Below are 22,367 nucleotides of genomic sequence, written 5' to 3'. Positions count from 1 at the left end.
GGTCCCTAGCTCCTTCACCAACCAGGTTCCAAGCTGGTGCCCTCTCCGTTAATGGGAGCTGCACTCGGCACACTACTTTTGCACACAGCCCTATGCTTCTGCACACAGCACCAACTTGACCTTTTAACTGACAGAAGGTTCAAGAGAAGGCATGCTGGTATTTTTGCACACGGCACTAGTCTGACCCTTAGGTGACCAGAGAAAAGAGCGGGAAAAGGCACACGGCACTATAATGTTGCACACCGCACCACGGTGTTGCACACGGTACCAATGTGACCTTTTGACCGACAATTGGCCAAACAGACGCCATGTTAGAACATAGGCTTTAGGGCTGCGACAAGTGTTTGTCATTAATGGCCAGATAACTGTTAAAGAAATTTATTGAAAGTTGTACATGTCCATTTTAATATCAACTCAGTGAGTAAAATTTAACAGCTTAAAATTATAAACACTGAAGTGCTAAATTGACAGCTTTCAGATTTACTTCCCTTTTCGCTGCCTAAAATTGTACCTTCTTGGGGAGGAGAGTTTAGCACCTCCCAGGATGCTCAGAAATTAGAAGGATTTTTTTAACCTGTTGAATGCCTCAGTTTTTGTGGCAAGAAGTGAAGTGTATCTACGAAGCCCCTTGAATCCTCAACGTTTCAACTCACATGTATTTAAAACGTCACTATATGCCCGGTGAAGGCTGAAATTCCACTGGAAAAAATTTTTGAATAAATGTTCCCCTGCAGTGAGTTGCAACTCAGATCTTGCAGTATTGTGGTAATGGAAGAGACTCTGACTATCAAAAGCAAAAATAACTAAGCAAATTTAATCTATTTGATTGTCTAATCAGAGACAAATGAAAAGTAAATAAACACCATAAATAACTTAAATTAGAATTTAAAATTTCATAACTTTTAATTAGGGCTGTAGATTAACCACAGTTAACTCACACGATTAACTCAAAAAAATTAATTGCAATTAATTGCACTGTTATACAGTAGAATACCAATAGAAGTTTATTGTATTTTTGGATGTTTTTCTACATTTTCAAATATGTTGATTTCAATTACAACACAGAATATGAAGTGTATAATGCTCACTTTCTATTATTATTTTTATTACAAATATTTACACTGTAAAATTATAAAGATATAGTATTTATCAATTCACCTCATACAAGTACTGTAGTGCAGTCTTTTTATAATGAAAGTGCAACTTACAAATGTAGATTTTGTTTTGTTATGTGAGTTTTTTTTTTTTGTTTTTTGAGTGCAGTGTAAAACTTCTGAGCCTACTAGTCCACTTAGTCCTACTTCTTGTTCAGCCCATCACTAAAGCAGACAAGTTTGTTTACAGTTACGGGAGATAATGCGGCTGGCTTCTTATTTACAATGTCACCTGAAAGTGAGAACAGCCATTCGTATGGCACTTTTGTAGCCGTCATTGCAAGGTATTTAAGTGCCAGGGTATGCTAAACATTCGTATGCTCCTCCGTGCTTCGGCCACCTTTCCAGAGGGCATGCTCCTATGCTGATGACGCTTGTTAAAAAAATGTGTTAATTAAATGTGTGACTAAATTCCTTGGGGGAGAATTGTGTGTCTCCTGCTCTGTTTTACCCACTTTCTGCCATATATTTCATGTTATAGCAATCTCGGGTGATGACTCAGCATATGTTGTTTGTTTTAAGAACACTTTCACTACAGATTTGACAAAACTCAGAGAAGGTACCAATGTGAGATTTCTAAAGATAGCTGCAGCACTCGACCCAAGGTTTAAGAATCTGAGAGGGATGAGGTGTGGAGCATGTTTTCAGAAGTCTTAAAAGAGCAACATTCTGATGCAGAAACTACAGAACTGAACCACCAAAAAAGAGAATCAACCTTCTGTTGGTGGCATCTGACTCATGATGAAAATGAATATGCATCGGTCTGCACTGCTCTGGATCACTACTGAGCAGAACCCATCATCGGCATGGGTGCATGTCCTCTGGAAGAGTGGTTGAAGCATGAAGGGACATATGAATCTTTAATGCATATGGCACGTAAATATCTTGCAACGCCAGCTGCAACAGTGCCAAGCAAACACTTATTGTTACTTTCAGATGACATTGTAAAGGAGAAGCGGGCAGCATTATCTCCTGCAAATGTAAACAAACTTGTTTGTCTGAGCGATTGACGGAACAAGAAGTAGGACTGAGTAGACTTGTAGGCTCTAAAGTTATACTGTGTTTTATTTTTGAGTGCAGTTACATTTTTGTACATAAGTAAATTCAACTTTTAAGTTAGAGATTGCACTACATTATTTGTATTAGATAAATTGAAAAATACCATTTGTTTTGTTTTTTACTGTGCAAATATTTGTAATAAAAAATAATATAAAGTGAACACTGTACCCTTTGTATTCTATGTAGTAATTGAAATCAATATATTTGAAAATGTATAAAACATCCAAAAACATTTATGTAAATGGTATTTTATTATTCTTTAACAGTGCGATTAATCACGCCATTAATTTTTTTAATCGCTTGACAGCCCTACTTTTAGTACCCACATGTGGGATAGGTAAGAACTGTTTTTTTAAATATTTTAACTGGCAATCCCTGTAACTTTCAATGTACTGCTAATATATATTTATAACATGATTTTAAATATTTATCCTTCTTAATGTGTGTTTATAATACTTTGTTTAAACCACTTTTTGTGATCTCATAGATGACTGCTAGAGCCATATTTTATGTACAGTTTAGACAGCGGGTTTTGAAAATTTGGCACCCCAAATCAGTTACTTTAAAACCACAACTTTGCAGTATAATTATTTATGACCTGGAAATTATAATGTATCTTTTAATAGGAGCTATTCCTATAATCAGATGCTCAAGAGGAACTGCAGCAGAAATGGTGGCAGTGGTAAGAGTTTTAAACAATAAATTGTGTTTCAAATAAATCTCCTAATAGTATTTTATTTTTATTTTTTACAACTCTGAACATTTAACATCAAAGAGGAAAACTGAAAGAAAATGTCCAGTTTCCCGTTCCTGACATTGCTTCTACAGAGCCTCATTGTAGAAGTTGTGTGACTAGTCTCTCTCTCTCTCTCTCTCTCTCTATGAGCTAATAGTAAGCAAAGGTAATTGGAGAATGAGTACAGTAGCTGATTGCTTTGTTGATAAATGTTTAGAGAAAGCATCCTTCACTTACTGAAATATTGCTTAGTAATGGAAAAGATTTGTTCCTTTAAGCTGATATAACTTTAATTTCAGCTATAATTATCCTTATCTAAATATGCCTTTTATGACCTAATTAGACACATTATTATAAATAATGTTAAAATTCTTTAGGTAAAATATTTTATCTGCATTTGGTTTATGAAAAGTCTGTGGAGAATAAATGACTAAAACAGTCTTTCAAAATCCAGCTAAGACAGGGCAATAGGCGTCTTTCCCATGTGAATGGAAATAATAGCAGCTTCAACCTTAAAATATAACTGACCCAAATGTGCCAATGCAGCAAATGCTGGCATAGTGAGAACTGTTGTGGTATGCTGTCAGGCCTGTAGGATTCCTTAGTTTGACAACAGTGAGTGATGAAGCAGCTTCAGTGACCTATGCTGAATTCTTTGGGCTTCCCATACCCTGAACATATAGAGAAAATGAATGTGTCTTTTAGACTCTCTCTTCCTTTGGACAGACCTTTTCCCTCAGGTCTACAAATGGGAGCATAGGTTACTTGGCTGCTTTATATCTGTCTCCTCCTTTAAAAACAAACAAAAAAATCAATGGGGGTAGGGGGAGAGAAAGGGAGAGATCTCCCAAAACCACAAAGGGAGTGTTATAGAACTTCTGACTCCAGCTTGGAGACTGCCGGAAAGACTTTAAAACAAAACAAAACACTGTTGTTTTTAGTTACTTAGTCGATAGCACATCTGAAATGTTTCACAAGATTACAGCTGCAATTTTTTACCTCTTTAATGATGACAGATTAGAGATGAGATTTTTTTCATAGAATATAAAATTAAATGGAAATTGAACTAGTTTTGTTTGCAAGATCCTAGAGAGAGTGATAGTAGATTCTTATATTCAGGCTGCTTAACATTTTCCATTATAAAATATTCTTGTGATCTTATCAAAGAAAAGGTCTTGCACCTCCGTTATTTACAGCAGCAGACCTTTGATATTTGGCAAGGGGAAACAACCCTCAGACTAGAGAAGTGCCTCTTCTTTGTCCTATGAATTCCATTCAGCTGTTGCTGAAAGAGAAACTTTAAGATCGTCATTTCCCTTCTCTTACTTCCAGGCCTTAGGAAAACTTTTGGCAGAATGCCAAAACAATAACAATGTAAACAAAATAGCAGATTGTAGTGGGAACACCTGCCATCTGAAAGCTGGGAAATACCATATTTACAGTTATCCGTGCAAACTTAATTCTTCCCTTTGTGCACATACATTATGATAGTCTTTAATTACAGAATCACATTTTTTGCACAAGACCTTTGCCTCATTCAATGCACAAGTTGGACGCAAAGGAGGCAGAATTCAGTTTGCGTGCATAACCATAAATCCAGCATTGTCTATCTTTCAAATGCATGACTTTGAAACCTGCATATGACTCTTCACTTTTTTTTAATCTAACTAATATGTGCTTAGAGAGAGACTCCATTAAAGATGGACTAGGATTGTCTGGAAAATCAGGAATTTGCCCAGAACTGTCATGGTAGCAATATGGCAGGTAAGAGAAACTGTGTCCAAAGTAAGTTGGTATGACTTAAGCAGTAGCATGAGTGTTAGAAAAACTAAAATTTGGAAAATTGTTGTCTTGACACCAGCAAAAGCTCATCTGTCTTAAACTTTGTCCATTGTACAAACTGGTTGAGAGAATTGCTTTCTTCACCGGTGTGTAAAAAGATGCTTTACATTTTTTAGAAACTAGATAAGAAACTCCGAGAGAACCTAAGAGATGCCAGAAACAGTCTTTTCACGGGTGACACGCTTGGGGCTGGACAATTCAGGTAGTGTGCTACAGTTATTTTGCATTATTTTTATATATTTATTGCAGTAACACTAAAAGGCCCCATTTGGCTTTGGACTCTTGAGCTAGTCATTGTACAGATACGTGCAAAGACATGGTTCATACCTGAGTAACTTGCTTTTATGAAGTCTTCAGAAATATTAAGGAAATAAATGTTATTTCATATTAATAGAACAAAACCCCCATCAGATTAAACACTATGGATAGATAGAATGTAGCCCTCTGATCCTGAGCTAAAATTTTTCATGTAATTAAAGAAGACAAACATTTCATTCAACTGTAGACCCAAGAAGATCCAGTATACTGCAAAAATATCTACTACAGTAACTCCCAACTTAACGTCCTCTCGCTTAACATTGTTTCGATCTTACGTCTCTGCTCAGTTACAGAATATGCTCCATTTAAAGTGGTGCAATGCTTCACTGTAACGTCATTTGGCTGCCTGCTTTCCTCAGCTGGCAGCCCCCTATCAGCTCCCCTATGCGCACCCCACACACACACACAGGGCCTGCCGGCAGACCCCGTGAATCAGCACCTTCTCCCCCTCCTTCTGCCAGCAGCAAGCAGTTGGCTTGCAGTGTTCAGGGAAGAGGGGGGAGGAATGAGGACTCAGTGCGCAGGCTTGCTCCCTCTCCCTCCCGAATGCTGCTAACCAGCTGATTGCCACAGGCAGGAGGTGGGGGGGGGGAAACCTGGTGCAGAGTGCTCCCTTCTCACCCCTCCCTCCTGAATGCTGCAAGCCAGCTGATTGCTACAGGCAGCAGGCAGGGGAGGCAGGGAGAAGGAGCGAGGATGTGGCATGCGGAGTAAAGGGGGGTGGAGGAGAAAAGGCAGGTTAAGGGTGGGGGTGGGCCAAGGGTTGAGCCTTGCCACCCCTGGTGCTTGCAGAGTAGGGGAAGCTGCCACTGCTGCTGCGCAACGTCCTTCTCCTAGCCTACAGCACCTTCAGCCTCCTTGCCTCCCTTATTGTCTCCAGTACCAGTGGGCAGTGCCTGTGTGAGGTAAGGCAGGGGCACCTCCCAACTATAATACTGTATTGTATGGCAAAAAAAAATTTCCCTGGAACCTAACCCCCTTCCCCCATTTACATCATTCTTATGGGGAAATTGGATTTGCTTAACATCGTTTCACTTAAGTTGCATTTTTCAGGAACATAACTACGACGTTAAGTTAAGAGTTACTGTATATCAACTTATAGAATGAGAATGAATGGCATGTTGCTTTCAGAAAATTCATAACCCTACTTTTATTTAGTCAGTAATAAAAAAGGCAGACTAAGTCTCCCACAGAGTCCTGCCATTGGTCTTGGTTATTTCAGCCTCACAGACCAACAGCAAATCCTTCCCAGCTGATCCTAATTGCCACAAGGCAGGTATGGAGCGAAATGGTCTCTCTAATATCCCAGTCCAGGATTATTAAAGGCTTTAAAGATCATTACCAACAACTTGAATTTATGTTCTTTGGAGGTGGGGAGGAGGGGATTTAGCAACTACTGTTCTCTTCCACTACTCTTGATCTACCCCTGTGGGACTGTGAGAATGACCACTTTCCATGTCTGTTTATCCCTGTGCCCTGGGACTGTGTGGTGAGGCTGCTTCTGTTTGGTGCCTTCATACTGTATGTATCATTGGCCTGGTGAAACACAGCATCTTGCATTGCCTTTCACAGACATAAGACACCTCTTACTAACAGAACAATAACTGCCTTTCAGTTTTCATAGTGGTAGCTGTTAGTCTGTATCAGCAAAAACTACGAGGAGTCCTTGTGGCATCTTAGAGACTAACAAATGTATTTGGGTACAAGTTTTTGTGGGTAAAACTTTCAGATAGGTACTCTTATTGCTTGTAGTCCACTGGTCCACCGGTCTACTTCGACCTATCAGTCCTGGCTCCTCATTCTCCGGTCCCTAATAAAGCAGTTGTATTAACTGCTGTATTTTGTTTAATGATGGTTGTCACACCACTTACATTGTTGACAAGGATGTGAGTTAGTGATATATTAATCTAGTCACAGTACACACACTGTAGCTTTTTATGTGCTGGGAAACAATGACGTGATATGTAGGGGATAAGCTGGAGTGCGTTGCGATATAGGCTATGCCCTTGCAGAAGCCTGTTCACTTGTATGTGGTTTGCAGATCCACTATGCACTGGCTTATACAGCACATGCATTTGTGCAGGATCTGGCCGTTCATTTTAACGTGAGGGCAATATTGATAAATGAGATGGGCAAAGGGTAAACAGTGACGTGGCCGAGTTTGTAGCTTAGTCTTCAGACACTTGGAGAGTAATGAAATGATAGCATTTGGGTTCAGTGAAAAGGAGACAGGATAAAACTTTCAAGAAGTGCTGAAGTCCCCTTTTCAGCAGTAGGAAGAAATGCCCTTTTAGGAGTTTATATCTCACTGATTTTCAATGAGATTTAGGCTCCTAATATACTTAGGCACTATTGAAAATTTTACTCACAGAGGAGCTGAGTATCAGCATGTTAATGACAATGCAAGCCATAAGCTCTTTGTGGCTTCACATACAAATCAGACAGGAGAGGTGGCATGATGGACCACCCAAGAGAGAGACTGCAGATGTGAGGTTCCTTTTGGGGTGTGGGACACAAGCAGTGATCTAGTACTACTACTAGAATCTTTTTCAGATGAACCAAACCCTCTCAAGCTGTTTCATCCATCCACCTCACCGTGGACGAGTTAGTAGTTTCAAAAGCTGCTGACAAATCTAATCTAATCATTCTGAATATTAATGTAACTTTCAGTCTTTTTTTATATTGTTGATTTCTTGGTCTCAATCTTATCTTTGTGAATTCTCTCACTTAATTATGTCCTAAGCCTAACTCCCTAAAGTTGTAAATTCAGCATGGTAGTACATACAGTTTGCAGAATAATATTTAAAGCAGTGATACTCAGGCTCCCGACTCGCAAGTGGCTCTTTAATGTGTTTCCTGTGGCTCTTTGCAGCACGTGATATTAAAACATTGTATGATTTCATTATTAACCAGTCTAAATTATTAACCAATCAGGATGCTTTTGCTATTGTTTAAATATAAATATATAGTGCATAGTAAATGAAACAATGAATTCACAGTTCTGTTGCTCTTTTGGGTAATGTTGATTGCTAATTTGGCTCCTGAACCACTGAGATCTGAGTATCACTGATTTTAAAGAGATTGGCAGTACAGAAAAACGCCGAAGAATATTGGTACGTCTACACTATGGAATTATTCCGATTTTACATAAACCGGTTTTGTAAAACAGATTGTATAAAGTCGAGTGCACGTGGCCACACTAAGCACATTAATTCGGTGTTGTGCATCCATGTACTGAGACTAGTGTTGATTTCCTGAGCATCGCACTGTGGGTAGCTATCCCATAGTTCCCACAGTCTCCCCCGCCCCTTGGAATTCTGGGTTGAGATCCCAGTGCCTGATGGGGCAAAAAACATTGTCGCAGGTGGTTCTGGGTACAGCCTCACTCCTCCCTCCGTGAAAGCAGCAGACAACCGTTTCGTGCCTTTTTTCCTGGGTGAACTGTGCAAATTCCATAGCCCAGCAAGCATGGACCCTGCTCAGCTCAAGACCGCAATCGTGGACATTGTAAACACCTCATGTATTCTCGTGCAGTCTATGCTGAACCAGGACCTACAAAACCAGGCTAGGAGGAGGCAGCTACGGCAGCCCGGCGACGAGAGTGATGAGGACATGGACACAGAATTCTCTCTCTTCTCTTTGGAGATCCTGATGGTAATGGGGCAGGTTCTAGCCATTGAACGCCAATTTTGGGCCTGGGAAACAAGCACAGACTGGTGGGACCACATAGTTTTGCAGGTTTGGGACGATTCCCAGTGGCTGCGAAACTTCCGTATGCGTAAGGGCACTTTCATGGAACGTTGTGACTTGCTTTCCCCTGCCCTGAAACGCCAGAATACCAAGATGAGAGCAGCCCTCACAGTTGAGAAGTGAGTGGCGATAGCCCTCTGGAAGCTTGCAATGCCAGACAGCTTCTGGTCAGTCAGGAATCAATTTGGAGTGGGAAAATCTACTGTGATGCAAGTAGCCAAAGCAATCATTAAGCTGCTGCTACGAAAAGTTGTGACTGGGAAATGTACAGGCCATAGTGGATGGCTTTGCTGCAATGGGATTCCCTAACTGTGGGGGGCGATAGATGGAACCCATATCCCTATCTTGGCACCGGAGCACCAGGGCACCCAGTACGTAAACCGAAAGGGGTACTTTTCCATAATGCTGCAAGCACTGGTGGATCACAAGGGACATTTCACCAACATCCACGTGGGATGGCCGGAAGGGTTCATGACACTCACATCTTCAGGAACACTACTGTTTAAATGGCTCCAGCAAGAGAATTACTTCCCAGACCAGAAAATAACAGTTGGGGATGTTTAAATGCCTGTAGTTATCCTGGGGGACCCAGCCTACCCCTTGATGCCATGGCTCATGAAGCCATGCACAGGCAGCCTGGACAGTAGTCAGGAGCTGTTCAACTATAGGTTGAGCAAGTGCAAAATGGTGGTAGAATGTGCATTTGGCCGTTTAAAGGCGCGCTGGTGCACATTACTGACTCGCTCTGACCTCAGCCAAACCAATCTCCTCATTGTTATTGCTGTGTGCTCCACAGTCTCTGTGAGAGTATGGGGGAAACCTTTATGGTGGGGTGGGAGGCTGAGGCAAATCACCTGGCTGCTGATTATGTGCAGCCAGACACAAGGGCGATTAGAAGGGCACACCAGGAAGCAGTGCGCATCAGAGAAGCTTTGAAAACGAGTTTCATCATGGGCCAGGGTATGGTGTGACTGCTGTGTGTGTTTCCCCTTGATGAACCACCCCCCTTGATTTACGCATTCCCTGTAAGCAACCCACCTTCTCACTTTGATTCCAGCTTGCTTTGTAAGGAAATAAAGTCACTATCGTTTAAAAATCATGTATTCTTTATTAATATATTATAAAAAGAGGTAGAGAACTGACAAGGTAGCCCAGGTGTGGTTTGGGAGAAGGATAGGAGGGAAGGAAAAGACCACTGAAAAAATTTCAAAGTAATGACAGCCTTTTGGTTGGGCTGTCCACGGGGGTGGAGTGGGCGGGTGCACGAAGCCTTCCCCCATGTGTTCTTACATGTCTGGGTGAGGAGGATATGGAACATGATGAGGGGCTGCAGCGGCACTTTGTGATCCTGCTGCTGTTCCTGAAGCTCCACCAGACATCGGAGGATGTCAGTTTGATCACACAGCAGCCCCAGCGTTGCGTCATGCCTCCTCAGATCTTCCTGCCGCCACCTCTCATCTCGAGCATCCCTCCTGTCCTCACATTCACTGGCATCTTTCCTGTAATTTGATACCACATCCTTCCAGTCATTCAGATGAGCTCTTTCATTGCGGGTCACTTCCATGATTTCTGAGAACATTTCGCCTCATGTCTTTTTTTTCCGCCACCTTATCTGAGATAGCCTTCGGGATGGAGTAGGGAGGCTTGAAAAATTTGCGGCTGCATGAGGGAGGTGGTAAAGAGAGAGAAGTATTTAAAAAGATACGTTTTACAGAACAATGCTTATACTCTTTCACAGTGAACAACACTATTCACCTTACATAGCACGTGATTTCACTACAAGGTCGCATTTTGAGTCTTAATATTGAGTGCCTGCAGCTCTGGTGTTAGAGATCTCACAGACGCAGGTCCGGGCAGCAGAATTCAGCTTGCATGTGTCCATGGTAAGCCATTGTCTTTCGGTTTCTGCAGCCTTCATATACACAGTGCACTCCTTTCCCAAATACCAAGCAAATCCCGTTCAGTGCTGCTTCTTTCCTGTTAACATACAGCAGCAGAAACCACCCCGCCCATCCAATTCTCTGGGATGATTGCTTTACCCCTCCCCCTACCGCGTGGCTGGTATCATGGAAGATCACTGCTAAACATCCCCCTTCCTCCCCTACCGCGTGGCTGGTAGCAGAGAAGATCCCTGCTAGCCAAACGTGAAAAAGCTCAGCACCAATCCACCGTGCCCCACTTGGCTACGTGCAAGGAAGGATTTCTTTTAAGCAACAGGCAAACAGCCCAGTAGGAATGGCCATGTCTGTCCCCTTAATTAAATTCCTGAATTTCAACTAGGTTACCATGAATGATATCATTATCCTGAGGATAACACAGCGAGATAAAGAACGGATGTTGCTTGAATGCCAGCAATCACCAGGACCATACGCAGCTAGGCTTTGTCATGCAGTGATACCAGATTACTTGCTACATGCATGGCGTGGTCAAGTGTCCTACCATGGAGGACGGAATAAGGCTGCCTTGCCCATAAACCTTCTGCAAAGGCTTTTGGAGTGCCTCCAGAAGAGCTTCATGGAGATGTCCTTGGAGGATTTCCACTCCATCCCCAGACATGTTAACAGACTTTTCCAATAACTGTACTGGCCGGGAATGCATCCAAAGTCCTCAGGGCAAATTAATCATTAAAAAACACTTGCTTTTAAATCATGTTTTGTATTTACAAAGATATACTCACCAGAGGTCCCTTCCATGGCTTCATTGTCTGGGCTAGTGGCTTGGGAGGGCTGGGAGGGTAATTCTGTCAGGGTGAGAAAAAGCTCCTGGCTGTTGTTAAGAATGGAGCGCTGTGTGCTCTCTGCAAGCTCGTCCTCCTCTTCCTGCTCCTCATCTTCCCCGTCCGCAGAATCCTCAGTCATGGCTGAGATTATCACCCTCACCTCGGAATCCATGGACAGGGGTGGGAAACTGGTGGCGGACCCCTCCTAGAAATGCATGCAGCTCAGCGTAGAAGCGGCATGTTTTCGGCTCTGCCCCGGACCTTCCGTTTGCTTCTTTGGTTTTCTGGTAGGCTTATCTGAGCTCCTTAGCTTTCACATGGCACTGTACTGAGTCCCTGGTGTGGCCTCTCTGCATCATGGCCTTGGAAATTTTTTCAAATGTTTTTTCATTTCGTCTTTTGGAACGGAGTTCTGTTAGCACGGAATCCTCTCCCCATATAGCGATCAGATTCAGTACCTCCCGTGTGGTCCATGCTGGAGCTCTTTTTCCATTCTCAGGAGACTGCATTGTTACCTGTGCTGGTGAGCTATCCACGCTGGCCAAACAGGAAATGAAATTCAAAAGTTCCGGGGCTTTTCCTGTCTACCTGGCCAGTGCATCCAAGTTCAGATGACTTTCCAGAGCAGTCACAATGGTGCATTGTCAAATATCGCCCGGAGGCCAATACCGTCGATTTGTGGCCACAGTAACCCTAATCTGACATTGCAATACCGATATCAGCGCTACTCCTCTCGTCGGGGAGGAGTACAGAAATCGGTTTAAAGAGCCCTTTATATCGATATAAAGGGCCTCGTTGTGTGGGCGGGTACAGGGTTAAATCGGTTTAACACTGCTAAATTCGGTTTAAATGCGTAGTGTAGACCAGGCCTGAGAGACTCTTCCAAATATGTATAAAGAGTTACTGACAATGTCTTTTATTTACAGCTTCCAAAGGCCTTTGTTAGTCCTTGTTGACAGAAACATAGATTTAGCAACTCCACTACACCATACTTGGACATACCAGGCATTAGTGCATGATGTACTGGTAAGAGAATAAACTTCGTTTTTACTATTGAGAGTACAGTTGCATTCTCAGTTTACTCTTAAATTTAGTAACAGTGTGTCTCCTTAATCAAAATCTTATTTTATATATTGAGTTTATTTGGAAGCTATTTCATCTAAAACAAATCTAGAAGGTTTATTTTGAAGGGTTGGGAGTTTTGATATTGCAGTACCTTTTTAAAATGTTTACTATTTAAAATGTTGCTGTAGTTATTAAGATACTGGTAATTCAGTTATGCAGGACTGTTTTTCAGAAGTTTGTAACCTATACTTCTTCTTCGAGTGATTGCTCATATCCATTCCAGTTAGGTGTACGCGCCGCGCGTGCACATTCGTCGGAAAACTTTTACCCTAGCAACTCAGTGGGCCGGCAGGTCGCCCCCTAGAGTGGCGCCACCATGGCGCTCCATATATACTCCTGCCGGCCCACCCGCTCCTCAGTTCCTTCTTACCGCCCGTGTCGGTCGTTGGAACAGTGGAGCGCGGCTTAGCTGACCTCCACTTCCCTAGCTACTCGTTTTCTCGTATATAATTATGCAGTTATAACACTTTTATATATATATTTGTATGGTTATACGTGTTTCTTTGCTAACATGGTTAGTTTAGTTAGCGGGGTTCAGGAAGTAGCCCCTTCCATGAGCCCAGTGCCGGAGCCATGAATGGCTCACCGGGTTTTCAAAAGGGGCCCGGCTTGCCAGAAGCCGCGGCCGAAGAGAGACCTACATGACTCCTGTTTGAAGTGCCTCAGGGAATCACACTTGACAGATAAGTGCCCCATTTGCAAGGCTTTTAAGCCGAGAACAAAAAGGTGCGGGACTTTCACTTGCCCCTCCACCTTGGGCGCGGAGCGATGTTCAAGCGGCGGGCAGAAGCGCCTCCTCGGCACCGGACCCCGCCGGTACCACCAAGGCCTTTCGGCACCGACCGTCGCCGGCACCGATGTCGACTCGACACCGTTCCCTTCTTCCGAGGTCGAGAGAGTCTACGATTCCTGCTGGTGCCTGGCGGCTCCCCGGCACGCGCCGTGGTTGAGCCCCCTGCTCCCGCTACTTCCGTGCCACCTGCATCGCAGCCAGAGAGCTCGCCTCAGTTGCGTTATCCGGCCTGCAGAGGCACCGATGACTTCGGCTCCGTCGATTCCAGTCCCCCAGGACCAGGGACTCCGGTGCCTGGCAGCTCCCCGGCTCGCGCCGTGGTAGAGCTTACTGCTCCTGCTGCTTCTGTGCCAGCTGCACCACAGCTAGACAGCTCGTCTAAGATGGCTCGCCCGGCACCGACGACGTCGGCACCGTCGATCCCGGTCCCACGAGGGCCGTAGAATCCGGTGCCTGACGGCTCCCCGGCACGCGCCGTGGTTGAGCGTATTGCTCCTGCTGCTTCCGTGCCAGCGGCACCGCAGCCAGAGAGCTCGTCTAGTCGGATCGCCCGGCGCCGACACCTACTACGGCACCGATGACGTCGTCACCGTCGATCCCGGTCCCATAAGGGCCGTAGAATCCGGTGCCTGACGGCTCCCCGGCACACGCCGTGGTTGAGCGTATTGCTCCTGCTGCTTCCGTGCCAGCGGCACCGCAGCCAGAGAGCTCGTCTAGTCGGATCGCCCGGCGCTGACGCCTGCTACGGCACCGATGACGTCGTCACCGTCGATCCCGGTCCCACAAGGGCCGTGGAATCCGGTGCCTGACGGCTCCCCGGCACGCGCCGTGGTTGAGCGTATTGCTCCTGCTGCTTCCGTGCCAGCGGCACCGCAGCCAGAGGGCTCGTCTACGTCGGATCGCCCAGCACCGACACCTGCTGCGGCACCGATGACGTCGGCACCGTCGATCCCGGTCCCACAAGGGCCGTAGGATCCGGTGCCTGACGGCTCCCCGGCACGCGCCGTGGTTGAGCGTATTGCTCCGGCTGCTTCCGTGCCAACGGCACCGCAGCCAGAGAGCTCGTCTACGTCGGATCGCCCGGCACCGACACCTGCTGCGGCACCGATGACGTCGGCACCGTCGATCCCGGTCCCGCAAGGGCCGTAGTATCCGGTGCCTGACGGCTCCCCGGCACGCGCCGTGGTCGAGCTAATTTTCCGGCTGCTTCCGTGCCAACGGCACCGTGGCCAGAGGGCTAGTTTAAGTCGGATCGCCCGGCACCGACACCTGCTGCGGCACCGATGACGTCGGCACCGTCGATCCCGGTCCCGCAAGGGCCGTAGAATCCGGTGCCTGACGGCTCCCAGGCACGCGCCGTGGTTGAGCTCCTGTTCCGGCTGCTTCCATCGGCGCCGTCGATTCCAGTCCCACAAGGGCTATCGAATCCGGTGCCCGACGGCTCCCCGGCACGCGCCGTGGTTGAGCGTATTACTCCCGCTGCTTCAGTGCTGACGGCACCCCAGCCAGACGGCTTATATAACTCGGTTCTCCCGGCACCGGCACCTACCGAAGCTCTGATGACCTCGGTACCGTGGATCCCGGCCCCACGAGGGCCGTCGAATCCGGTGCCTGACAGCTCCCCAGTACGCACTGTGGTTGAGCCTGCTGTTCCCTGCGCGCCGGAGATGTTACCAACGGCGAGGGCTCTCAGTGCCATGACGGAGTCAGTGCTGCCTGACCCGGGCACCGCCGGTACGGGTAATACAGTCTCTTCAAGGGACTGTCCCCTGTCAGTACAGCAGAGCGGCACCGTCCATGATCACGGTCCCGCCGGCACGCCGGACACCACTGGCAGTCCCGGTACTGTTTTCCTCGGTACTGGTCACACTCGCTGCACCGGTCGGTATCCCGTTCGCCGACCCGCTATCGGCACCGTTCCGACATCTGGCACCGGGGCAGGTACCTTGACTCCTGTAGCTCTTCTCCGAGCCTCGAGATCTCGGTCGACCTCCCGACACCGTTCTGGTTGCGGGTCTGGATCTCGTTCCAGGTACCGATACCCCTCCCGATGCCGGTCCCCGGTGCCGAGTTGGGCAAGGTCCGAGTGAGTCAGAGACTCGGCCCGTGCCTTCTTTTAGTACCTCCATGGCCATCCGGACACGCATCCGTGTCATCCCATATGCGCAGATTTTATGCTCAGGACCACGGTCCTGATATCATGGCCAGCGGGCGCCAGCCCCGAAGCAGAAAGAGCCTTGGCGAATGCAAGGTGTACTCTGCAGGGGCCCTGCGCCTCTGGGTAACAAAGCAACAAGCCTTGCTTAGCTGCGATAATTATAGCACCTGGGTGGAGGAGTTTCTCCCTCGAACCTCCCACCTAGAGTTCGCTGCCGTCTTGGAGGACGGGGGACAGAATTTACCCTTTGTTGGTACAGGCATCTTCGCGGCAGAGACAGCCCAGACTGCGAAGCCTGCTGGACAATAGGGTCCTAATGCGTCTCAGCGTGTATACGCTTGCGACCAACCGCAGGCCTTTATGGCCCCAGCCGCCATACTCTGTGCCTAGCCAGAGGCAGAACTCTGGAAAACGGCGAGGCCAAGGTGGCCGCAGACAAACGTCAGGCCCCCTAAAAAGCCAGAGTCGAGGTCCCTCGCAATTACCACTGGGACCAAAGACGGACCTTCCAAGGTTCGTCGGAGGGCGGTGTACCAGTCGCAAGACGGGATCCTGATCCCGCTTTCTCCTGGCATGGCCCCAGTTACTTTTAGATCGCTGGGTCCTGCGCACGATGGAGCATAGGTACCACCTTTAAATTGCTCCAGCCCTGTCCCCCTTCAGCGGACGAAAGGGGCTAGGGGTTTTACTCCCGTTATGCCCTAGTTCCCCACTCGAACACAGGTCTCAGACCTCCCTGGTCCTGCATGGACTCAGCCGGTTGGGGATAAGGTTGAAGTTCTGCATGGTATCCCTGGGAACCATTATTCCATCCTTGCCTCCTGGGGGCTACTATGCCGCCCTGGATAGGAAGGACGCGTACTTTAGCAATGCCATCTTCCCTCCGCACGGGAGATGCCTCCGCTTTATAGCCAGCGGTGAATACTCCCGGTTTACGGCCATAGTCGCCGCCTACCGTAGCTATGTCGGATATGCGTTTTTCCGTATTGGGACGATTCGCTTATCCGAGGAGACTCTGACACACAACCCACTCAGCCGTGGGCATCGTCACGGTCTTATTCACAGATCAAGGCCTGATGATTACTATAGAGCAATCCACTCTGGTTCCCACGCAGAGGTTGGGCTTCCTAGGGGCTATCTTGGTCTCCTACCTAGCCGGAGCCTGCTTATCGCAACTGCGGTTTTAGGCGATGGCATCAATCATCTGAGGTCTGAAGGCTTTCCCAACGACCTCAGCTCGTTCTTGTCTCAGTCTCCTGGGTCCATGGTTGCCCGCAAGTTTGTAACCAAACACGCCAAGCTCCGCCTCCGTCCTCTCCAAGTCTGGCCCACCTCGGCGTACCGCTTGGACAGGGAGCCAATGGTCATGGTAGTCACCGTTCCCTCGAACGCCTTAGGCTCCCTAGAGTGGTGGCTAACCCCCTCCTTGGTGTGGACAGGATGCGGTTTCATCCGCCCCAGCCCTCACTGCCCCTGACGGCGGACGCATCATCTCTCTGCTCGAGTGCTCATGGTCACCTCCGAGCTTAAGGCCTTCGGTCTTCTAGAGAGCTGGCATTCCTCATTAATGCCCCAAAAATCAGAGTAGTCCGCCTGGCGTGCCAGGGGTTCCAGCGGCAGCTGCGAGGCCGTTGTATCTCGGTGTTTACAGCCAACACAATGGCCAGGTGCTTCATAAGCATTCAGGGGGGACATAGTCCTCCCCCCTTTTTTGTCAGGAGGCCATCCATTTCCGGGTCTTTTGCATGGCCCGCTCGATGGAGCTGGCGACGTCCTTTCTCCCAGGCGTTCGGAACGTCTTATCTCTTTGACTCAGCAGGTCTTTCCTGTCTTACGAGTCATCACTCTGCCCCATGTGAGGCGTCCCGCTTTCCGGAAGTGGAAATGGTTCCTCACACAGACCTGTTCGCTCACCGCGAGTGCAGGAAATGCCAGGTGTCCTGCTCCTTCCAAGGTCTCTCCTCGGAATCGATCTTGGACGCATTCCTGATACCGTGGAACGGCCAACTGCATTATGCCTTCCCGCTGTTCCCACTGGTTCGTTACGTCCTGCTCAAATTCCGCAGGGGCGGAGCGTGCGTCATCATGATCACTCCAGAGTGGTCCAGGCAGCACTGACATACCACGTTGCTCGGCCTGTCAGCCCAGACCTCATCACTCAGGGCAATGACAGGCTTCGTCACTCGGACCTGCAGCCTCTTCGCCTCACGGTGGCTCCTGCGTACCTGAGTTGGGGTGACAGGCAGCCTTCCACCTGGTCAACGTACCGAGCCAGGTGGAAGCGTTTCCTTTACAGCTGCAGTACGCTCGATCTTGCTCCTGCTGAGGTCTCGATCCCCTCTATCTGGCCTGCCTCTGGCCTTCAGCGGCAGGATCTGGCGGTATCATCGCTGAGGATACTCTCAGCAGCCGTCCCTACCTTCCAGCAGGCTAAGATGGACGTTCAGTGTCCCACGCTCTATGGGTTCGAGGTCCCTCAAGGGCTTGGAGCGCTTGCACCCTCGGGTGCGCCGCCCAGCCCCGCCCTGGGGCCTCAACCTAGTCTTGGCCAGACGGGTCTCTGAGATCAGAGCTCTTACGAAGGTTCCACAAAGACAAGGTGCAGTTGTGACCGCACCCGGCTTTCCTCCCTAAGGTGTTTTGGCCTTTCATGTTACCCACAGCTCAACGCAATGGGCATAACCTTTGCACTCCTTGGACATCTGTGGAGTGCTCGCATTATCTTGTGCTGACAGAATCATTTCCTAAGGTGCCCCAGCTCTGCCCTGGAGCGGGCCAAAGGGAGGGCTTGCTTGTTTTCCTCTCAGAGGATCTCATCTTGGGTGATGGCGGACATCCCCACTTGTTCTGATTTGGCTCATATTTCACCAAGCCACATCACCGTGCATTCTACCAGGGCTCAGGCTTCATCTGCCGCCTTGCTGGCTCGTGTTTCTACCCACGAGACCTGTCGCGAAGCTCCATTGGTCCTCGGTCCTTACCTTTGCTTCGCAGTATGCCCTGGTTCAGCAGTCAAGAGAGGCTGTAGCCTCTGGCTCGGCAGTTTTATTCTGCCACATTTCACTCCGACCCCACCGCCTTTGTAAGGCTTGGGATTCACCTAACTGGAATGGATATGAGCAATCACTCGAAGAAGAAAAGACGGTTACTCACCTTTGTAACTGTTGTTCTTCGAGATGTGTTGCTCATATCCATTCCGCACCCGCCCTCCTTCCCCACTGTCGGAGTAGCCGGCAAGAAGGAACTGAGGAGCGGGTGGGCCGGCAGAAGTATATATGGAGCGCCATGGTGGCGCCACTCTAGGGGGCGACCTGCCGGCCCACTGAGTTGCTAGGGTAAAAGTTTTCCGACGAATGTGCACGCGCGGCGCGTACACCTAACTGGAATGGATATGAGCAACACATCTCGAAGAACAACAGTTACAAAGGTGAGTAACCGTCTTTTTTTGTGTTAATTTTATTTCTCTTAATGCAAAAATTTGTCTTAAATTAGATCAGAGTTTTGTCACTGATTTTCATTTTTGTCATTTTGTAAGATAAGGCTTGAGATTTGTTCTGCAGCTATCCTATGCAAATCTTGTGTTCTCTCCTTCCCTATCTACAAAGAAAAATGCTTATGACACTAAATTGTCATGATTGGAAGTTGCTGTTAGCTTGATTTTTGGATGTTTTATGAAATGTACAGATTATAATGGTTTAATTTTATCCTGAAATGTAAATATTTTGTGTTTTAATAAGTTTTAAAACAGCTCTTCATATCAGTTTGAGTTCTTAGGGATTTACTTTGCCATTCTTCTCCACAAGATGGTGTAAATGTTCTATATAGAGAAATACCAACTGGTAAATGAACTTGCTGAGAGAACTTTCATAAATATTTATTTTGTTTTGGAAGTCGTATGGAGCATAGAACATTTACATTTTCCAGAGCTGACTTTATAAAACAACTTGCAATTAAAGGCTTTTTAAATTATTATTTTTTTTTATATGTAGTTCTATTAACTCCTGACTGACTTAATAGATCTTAGAGCTCCATTGTTAATGGAGAAAATTATATACAACTTAATTCAACTGCATATTATATTGGAAATTCATTTGAATGGAAGGAAATCTTGTTACTTAACTGAGAAATTCATGTATACATATGTGTAAATAAATTTATAAATGAGTGTGTGTGTGTATATATATATATATATAAAATACATAACTACAAAAACCTAATATAAAAATATGCTAATAAAATTATTTAACTGCAGAGAAAAAAGCAGGAGGGATATTAGTTCACTTCAACATATATTAATAGATCATGTGAAATTAATTTTAATATAACTTCTCTGAGTTAGTGTTTTGTATTTGTTACTGAGGTTGTGATATACATCCACAGTCTGTAGTTCAGGGGTCGGCAACCTTTCAGAAGTGGTGTGCCGAATCTTCATTTATTCACTTTAATTTAAGGTTTCATGTGCCAGTAATACATTTTAACATTTTTAGCAGGTCTCTTTCTATAAGTCTATGATATATAACTAAACTATTGTTGTATATAAAGTAAATAAGGCTTTTAAAATGTTTAAGAAACTTAATTTAAAATTAAATTAAAATGCAGAGCCCACCAGACCACTGGCCAGGACCTGAGCAATGTGAGTGCCACTGAAAATCAGCTCGCGTGCCACCTTCGGCACCCATGCCATAGGTTGCCTACCCCTGCTGTAGTTCATGCTAAAATTGCAATATAAATGCCTACGTGCCCGGTTACTATGAGTTATGTACTGGCACATGGAGTTGTCTGAAAATTGTTGCGTCACTGAGGTGACATTTTTTTAGTCTCTGAAAATCTTGTGGGTTTTTATAGAATTCTACTGTGCACAGCAAATTGTGCATGTGATGTGTATGTTCCATTTACATTTCAGCTGATGGAAAGTCACTGCCTTTTTGAGACTGAAGGATTGTTTATAAACATCAATATTTTTTGAATGTGCATGTTTTGTTATTAAAATGTCTAGTTCAACTTGTTAGCAAAGTTTGTATCATGAGCCTACACCCCTTGGAAACATGAGTGATCTCTAGTTTTGTATCCAGGGGAAAAGTTTAATTTCAAAACCAGGCTCACTATCCAGTTGAAAAAAAAAATCATGCCAGGCTCTTCATAGGATGAGCACAACATTTTATGAAATGGCTTGAATGACTTTGTTGACAGAGCTCTAAATTGTAACAGGAAAATAGTTACCAAGGTGATGATTACATAAATTGTACTTTCACGTAAATCAGTTTTCATTTGGCTCTCAACTACAAGAGCCTAGGGAATGGGATGGCGATCTAAAGGCCAGTGTAACCACAAATTTCTGTGCTTTGCCTGTTTAGGTAATAATGATACTGTTGCTACAAATAAACAGACTCATCTGAAGAGTCCTATTCTGATCAAAATCTATTCCAGTGGGGGAGGGTGGGAATTAATGTGTGTTTAAAATATATAATATCAGGCTGACTTGTCTGTAGGAACAGGGTTCTGACTGAGTGAACAACCTAGGTGTCATGTTAAACTGAGTGGGAAGCTTTATAATAATTGCTAAGCTGCTAAAGTAATCTGTGAGAGAGATCCATTGAACAGAAATGGTATGTGAATTTTCTGCTAATGAAGTAATCTTTCTCTCCCCCTTTTTTCCTTTAATTTATTCACTCATAGGAAGCTGTCCACCAAAATTTTCTGTTTTTTGTGGGTAAGCAAAGGCCTTTTAAGAAGGTGAAGAGCCACTGGATTAATATGCTTTCTTTGGTGTGCAAACTTTTTTGATTTTTTTTTAATTTTGATCTGAACAATCTATAGCATTTCCCATTACCCACAGAAGTGGAATGTTCATGGACTACTTAGTCAGTATTCTTGACGATTAATATTGTCCTTCCCAACCGAAACTGATACACGAGAATGGGCTTGACAGTTTACATTCACGTCCGTATGTTAGGACATCTGTGCCCACTCACAGATTGATATGACATGTTAACTGGAGCTGTGGTTCTCACATTTGTAGACACTTTATAAGAGAAAGATCCTCTCACAAAGCTTCTCAACTCCCAGCCTCTGATTCTAAATTTTCATGCTTCCTATTACTAAGAAAGCCTCTCCAAGAGATTGGGGGACAGACTGCAGCTTGAGAACCAACAGGTGCTTATCAAAGTTTGGTTTAGATGGGCAGCCTGCAAATTGCTGCAGAGGAGGTGCCAAAATGAAATGGCTGTCATGCTTGTGGCCAACCAATGTTTATCTGTTCTGAGCACCATAATGCTTGTGCTTGGTGCTAGCAATATGGGACTTCAACACATGCTGCTGTTCTCTGATGTGATAACAGCCAAATAAAATACATGAACTGTGGATAAGAGAGACTTCTGTACTTTCTCTGACCCTCGGTTCTTCAGAAAAACTAGTGAAAGCCAGTAATTCCCAAATATGAGTGTAACTAAAACAATATTTTTAGTGGAGGTTTGGGAAGCTTTAGAGTGCCTTATTCCTAAAATAGGAACAAGCCACATGCAGTGTTGTAGCATCTAAAATATATTGTTAATGGCAGCAAGAAGGAGCAACCTAACACACCTTTGATAGAGCGAGGGAGACGGCATACATAGCCTCTTCTGAAAACACTGGAGAGGCATGGGTAACCATACCTGCAGCCAGAGGGATCAGAGTTTGGCTAAAATTCTCCCAGACCACCCTCACCCCTTCTGAGT

General features: G+C 45.9%; 1 protein-coding gene across 1 annotated transcript in view; it reads left to right on the top strand.

The window, feature by feature from the left end:
- Window positions 1-22,367, top strand: part of SCFD1 (sec1 family domain containing 1) — a 168,483-nt gene that overhangs the window by 13,008 nt on the left and 133,108 nt on the right. The window contains exons 8-10 of the mRNA XM_030559349.1: window positions 2,840-2,895; window positions 4,908-4,993; window positions 12,505-12,604. Coding sequence (XP_030415209.1) covers window positions 2,840-2,895; window positions 4,908-4,993; window positions 12,505-12,604 — 242 coding nt within the window. The remainder of the gene's footprint in view (window positions 1-2,839; window positions 2,896-4,907; window positions 4,994-12,504; window positions 12,605-22,367) is intronic.

Source organism: Gopherus evgoodei, chromosome 4 (genome assembly GCF_007399415.2).
Source record: "Gopherus evgoodei ecotype Sinaloan lineage chromosome 4, rGopEvg1_v1.p, whole genome shotgun sequence".
In the NCBI taxonomy this organism is placed as follows: domain Eukaryota; kingdom Metazoa; phylum Chordata; order Testudines; family Testudinidae; genus Gopherus; species Gopherus evgoodei.
Note: the sequence above shows the minus strand (reverse complement) of the source record. Positions and strands in the feature narration are given on the sequence as shown.